Source organism: Myotis davidii, unplaced genomic scaffold (genome assembly GCF_000327345.1).
Source record: "Myotis davidii unplaced genomic scaffold, ASM32734v1 scaffold274, whole genome shotgun sequence".
In the NCBI taxonomy this organism is placed as follows: Eukaryota; Metazoa; Chordata; class Mammalia; order Chiroptera; family Vespertilionidae; genus Myotis; species Myotis davidii.
The window spans coordinates 1,739,742-1,745,499 of record NW_006285613.1 but is presented as its reverse complement, the minus strand read 5'-3'; the positions used below and the strand labels follow the sequence as shown (position 1 = coordinate 1,745,499).

General features: G+C 57.3%; 1 protein-coding gene across 1 annotated transcript in view; it reads left to right on the top strand.

The window, feature by feature from the left end:
- The window catches only part of EXOC7 (exocyst complex component 7), a gene marked incomplete at both ends in the record, with an annotated part of 19,290 nt that overhangs the window by 3,456 nt on the left and 10,076 nt on the right, over positions 1-5,758 (top strand). Inside the window, 3 exons of the mRNA XM_015559212.1 lie at positions 607-829; positions 1,462-1,629; positions 4,081-4,173. Coding sequence (XP_015414698.1) covers positions 607-829; positions 1,462-1,629; positions 4,081-4,173 — 484 coding nt within the window. The remainder of the gene's footprint in view (positions 1-606; positions 830-1,461; positions 1,630-4,080; positions 4,174-5,758) is intronic.

Genomic DNA, 5,758 nt, shown 5'->3' with positions numbered 1-5,758 from the left:
GGCTGACCAGGCAGACACCCCACACTGGGGATCCAGCCCACAACCCGGGCATGTGCCCTTGACCGGAATCGAACCTGGGACCTTTCAGTCTGTAGGTCGATGCTCTGTCCACTGAGCCAACCGTCTAGGGCTACAGATATACTTTTTTTCTTTTTTTTTCAAATATGGAACGCTTCATGAATTTGTGTGTCATCCTTGTGCAGGGGGCACGCTAATCTCCTCTGTAAGCTGCCAAAGCGAGCACCAGATATACATTTTTATTGCATTTGCATAACTTAACAAGTTTATAAATTACTTATACAATAGTCATAGGTTCGCCATCACTGGTCTAGTTCTTTCCTTGCAAACCCTGTTCTAACAGGAAGACAGACGGTAGTGCAGTGAGAAGGGGATCAGCCAGTGTTCACGCAGCATCTGCTTATGCAGCCCTGGCTTTCACCTGTGAGCATGCAGCTAGCGAGAACCTGAGCTGAAGGAAGGACCAAGGAAGGCCTCCTGCCTTTCTTCTCTGGGTTCAAGGAAGTGCAGGCAGAGGCGGGGAGGGGCGGGCGAGCCGAATGCCTCCACGGCAGTGGGCCCTCCTCTCCCCTCCCCTCGCCCCTGCAGAAGCTGCTGTTCGAGCGGGGGAAGGAGTCCCTGGAGTCAGAGTTCCGCAGCCTGATGACTCGGCACAGTAAGGTGGTCTCCCCGGTGCTCATCCTGGATCTGATCGGTGGGGAGGAGGAGCTGGAGATCCAGGAGGAGGTGCCCCTGGAGCACCTGCCAGAGGGCGTGCTCCTGGACGTGATCCGCATCTCCCGCTGGCTGGTGGAGTTCGGCCACAACCAAGGTGAGGGGCCCGCCAGGGGCAACAGCAGGGCAGGCCCAGGGGGAGGGGCAGTTTTTTTTTTTTAATAAAAAGTTTAGCCATGGCCGGGTTGCTCAGTGGGTTGGAGTGTCATCTCGTACACCAAAAGGTTGTGGGGTCGATTCCCAGCCAGAGCACATACCTAGGTAGCGGATTCAATCCCCAGTCGGTGCGTACAGGAGGCAACTAATCAATGTTTCTCTCTCACGTCTATGCTTCTCTCTCTCAAATCGATAAGAATTAATAAAATCCTTTTGTGATGGCTAAAGATAATAGTGTTTTTTTCATTCCCTGACCTTTGTTGTCTCTGTGCCTCCTCTAAATTACTCACATCCTTTGACTCCTTACCTAATCTTTATATTTCTTATCTGAAAATACTTAGCTTCAGAACTTAAAAAAACTCGTCAGTTCTATTGGGGGATACTTCCCCTTTAAAGACTTTGCCTGATTCGGGGCCAGGCCCCATGGGTGGCTGCTGGGTGGCTGCGCGCCCGAGGAGGTGCTAGGAGGGGTTAGCAAATAGAAATAGTGGGCGCACTGCCGCCCCGCGGAGCTGGTCTAGAGGGGAAAGGCCGGACCGGCTGCCGCAGGCCCATCGCCGCCTCTCTCCTCAGATTTCATGAACGTCTACTACCAGATCCGCTCCAGCCAGCTGGACCGCTCCATCAAGGGCCTGAGGGAGCACTTCCGGAAGAACAGTTCCGCCTCTGGGGTCCCCTACTCCCCTGCCATCCCCAACAAGAGGAAAGAGACGCCCACCAAGAAGCCCATCAAGCGGCCCGGTGAGCCCCCACCCCGGCCCTTTAAGCACCAGCCAGAAGGCGGTGGGACCTGCGTGGCTTTGGGCCACCCTGGGGTTAGCGGCGTCGGCCCCTCCAGCTGCAGGCAGGCAGGACAGAAAGCCAGTGTCTGCCCCCCAGCCAGGCCCCCCCGGGGGTCTCTTCCTGCTGCTCAGCAGGGCCTGGGGGCTGCATCCGTGTCTTCGGAGGAGGGAGGGGCGTCAGAGATGTGGAGAGGCAGGGGAATGGGGTGCAGCCAGGGCAGAGCCCCTTGCTGGGCCCCTGCTCCTCCCCTGTTGTCCCGCCAGGAGGCCAGGCTGCGACAGCCAAGCTCGGGCGGCCTTCACCTCCCAGCGAGCCAGGGCGGCTAGAAGGGGCGCATGGCTGAGAAGTGGGGGGCAGACTTCATACTTTCACAGTCGGCCCTCGCGGGGGAAGCGCACCCGGCTTTCAGGCCGCACTGCAAGTTCGCGCCTTGTGGTGGCCGTAGGGGGAGGGTGCTGAGGGCGAGAGGCCTGGGCCGTGGGTGGTGTCCTGGGTGAACAGCTCACATCCTGTCCCTGCATCGTGTCCCCACAGTCTGTGCAAGTAAAGTGTCCCGTGTGCACCCACAGCTTGGCAGGCCTGGGTTCAAGCTGCAGGCGCTGCCCCAGGGGTGGCCTGCGGGACCCGCCCCCGGGAGAGGCTGGGTGTAGAGCTCCCCCCTTCCTTTGTCCGGCCCTGCCTGCCGTGCCCCTCTGAGGGTGTCTGTTCGCACTCCTTAGGGTTTGGAAATGTGGCAGAGCAGACGCTGCCCTGGGGGCACAGCCAGGTGAGCGTTAGGGAAGCTGGGGGGCCTGGAAGGAAGGCACTGCCTTCTCCCCTCCAGTGTGGGTGCCCCGGCCACTCCTCCAGAAAATCCGTGACTCCACTAGGCCCGCGGGCTTGGCCGAGGCTGCGCTGCTGCAGGCGGGCCGCCCGTCCTCTGTGCCTGTGTGCTGAGCAGGGGTGTGTCTGGGAGGCCGCCTGGGCCAGCGGTCTGTGCTCGGCTCCCGTCCGTCTCTTCTCTGACGGCCCCGGGAGGCCCTGGGATCCGATGTGCTCTGCCCTGGGGTGCTGGCCGGCCATGCAGGGACAGGACCTTCCGGGAGGAGGGCTCACCGTGGACTGAATTCCTCCTTGGCTTGTAGACCCAAGAGGGAAACTAGCTGGGAGGTCCCATGCTCCTGTGGGGGGTTGTCCGGAGCTGGAGGGCTCAGGACTGGTGTCGGGACTAGGGAACCGGGCCTGGGACGTCAGTTCTGGCGGGGCTGGGGAGGTGGGGGCAGGGAGAAGGTAGGTGGCCATGAAGTGCCAGCCTCAGCGCTGTCCATGGCAGTTGGGTGCCTGATGGTCTTGGCAGCTGCCAACATGCAGCCCCGCTTCACACCCATGCCCTGTGCGGGCTGGGCTCCCGCTCGGCTGCGGGGCGGAATCGGAGGTGCTCCTTAGCGCCGCTCACTGCACAGGGAGACAGATGCGGAGCCGGGGCCGCGTGTTATTAGCGGCTAATGGTGGCGTGGTGCGAACAGGACAAAATGAGCCCCGGGCCTTCACCCGCGCTCCTGGGCGCGAGGCGGGGCGGGCTGCGGCTCAGGGCGGAGGCCCGTGCAGGCAGCGCTCGCTGTGTGAGGTGCTGGTTTATTTCCCACATGCTCTGCCCTGCGGTGTCTCGTTCCGAGTGGCTGACCCGCGGCTGCGGATGCTGCAGTTTGTTTTGTTGTTTTGACTTGTGACACTAACTGTTGTTTCCCCCGTGCCAAGAGCATGCGCCCTTTCCTACTGGCCTCCCGGCTCTGTGAGGCTCTGTTAGCCCCTCTCGCCCTTGAGCTTTTGCAGTCGCTTTGGTGGTTCGGGTAACCTCAGTGTGTGGGCCAGGCTGCCCCCGGGCCTCCAGCCTTCCTCCTGGCACTGCCCTCCCGGGGGGCTCCTTCCCGTCTCACCAGCTCCCATGCTGCTTTCTGACTGCGGTTTGGCTACTTGCCAACACTGAGCATGCCCAGAGAGCTGTGCCTGGCGCTCCGCGGGGCGCAGGCCTCCCAGCCTCCAGGTGCCCGCGCTCTGTCCTGGGTCGTAACTCCGGGTGTGAGAGCCCAAGCCTGTTTGGATTTCGGGAGTTCTTTTTCCTGGGGCTCCTCTTGGTGGACCTTTGCCCGCCTCCACGCACCCTCCTTCACCCTCCACGCACCCTCCAATGAGCTCAGGCCAGAACAGAGGGTCAGCAGCAGGATAGGAGGCCCCCGGGAATGTGTCCACCCCTTCGTCTCCATCTGCGGGGTCCCCGGCGGCCTGGGGAAGGTCTGCTGGGGGAGGCGGGACTGGGCGTGCTCACTGTCGGGAGGGCCGGGCGTGGGCTGGGCGTGGAGGGCCGCTGCTGTTTTCTCTCACTCGTTTCCCAGGTCTTCTTATCTCCTCTCTGTGTGGCTCTGGTGACAGGGACGATCCGTAAGGCTCAGAACCTTCTGAAACAGTATTCCCAGCATGGTCTAGATGGGAAAAAGGGGGGCTCTAACCTCATTCCTCTGGAAGGTAATCACCCCGTGTTCCTCTCCCGTTCCCTCCTCCTCCGTCGTGTGTTCACTCCCGCGGCAGGGCAGAGCCTCCAGCCCCAGGAGGGCCTCGGGGGGAACCCTGAGAGGGGACGGGTGGGGCTGCCCGTCCCTGTGCCACTCGCTCCAGCTGGCACAGGGACAGGTTTTGTGGCCTTGGCCTGGTCCTGTCTGGCTGATGGCAGCTCTGCCCTCCCTGGGGCTCCCCTCCCCACCCCTCCCTGTCTCTGTCCTTGTCTCCTGTTTGAACTCAGAGAGAGTTCTTGGCCGTGGGCAGCCCTTTCATGCTGAGATCAGCGGTGGCAGGACCAAGCTGGCCTAGGCCTCCTGGTCACCCCAACTTTATGAGGGGGGAGGGGGTGCAGCAAGGGGACAGGCAGCAGGTCGGCACATCCCTTTCTCGTGTCAGGAGAATTCTGATGGGGATGTTATATAGCAGCGGTCATCAACTGGTGGTCCATGGACCACTGGTGATCTTTGAGGTCCTAAAGATTGGCAACCACTGGTTTAAGGAAACCTTTGGAGCAGTGGTCGCCAACCGGTGGTCTGTGGACCACTCGCGGCAGGTCTGAAAGGTTGGCAACTACTGTTATATAGTGTATAGTGTCAGCACCTTAATTATTTTTTAAAAAAATGTTTTTATTGCTTCTAGAGAGAGGGGGAGAGGGTGAGAGAGAAACATCGATCAGCTGCCCCCTGCACGCCCCCTACTGGGGATGTGCCCCCAACGAAGGTACATGCCCTTGACTGGAATCCAACCTGGGACCCTTGAGTCCGCAGGCCAACGCTCTATCCACTGAGCCAAACCAGTCAGGGCAACAATATAAATTTAACATTTGATTTTTACAAATGCATTTGGGGTTTTCTTATTGTGGTAAAAAGTACATAATATAAAACTTGTCAATCTCACTATTTTTATTAAAAATTTATTTTTATATTACCGTTGACATGCAGTCTTATTAGTTTCAGGTGTAGTGATTAGACATTTATGTACCTTATGAAGTGATCCCTCTTATAAGTCTAGTACCTGCTTGACACCACACGTAGTTATTACGATATGTTGATTGTATTCCCTGTGCTGTATTTTACATCCCTGTGACTGAATAAACACCAATTTCTACTTGGTAACCCCTAACCTTTTCCCTCTATCCCTCCAACTCCCCTCCCATCTGGCGACCACCAATTTGTTCTCTGCACCTGAGCGTTTATTTCTGTTTCGTTTGTTTGTTTATTTTGTTTTTTAGATCCCACATATAAGTGAAACCATGGGGTATTTGTCTTTCTTTGTCTGATGTATTTCATGATTTTGTATGAACATGTTTCCAATTCTCTTATATGTTCTGGATACCTGTCCTTTATCAGATATATGATTTGCAAATAATTTCATTCTGTGGGTTTTTTTTGATGGTATCATTTACAGCACAAAAGCTTTTAATGTGACAGTTCAGTTGATCTAGTTCAGTGATGGCGAACCTTTTGAGCTCAGCGTGTCAGCATTTAGTAAAACCCTAACTTAACTCCGGTGCCGTGTCACATATAGAAATGTTTTGACATTTGCATAAATT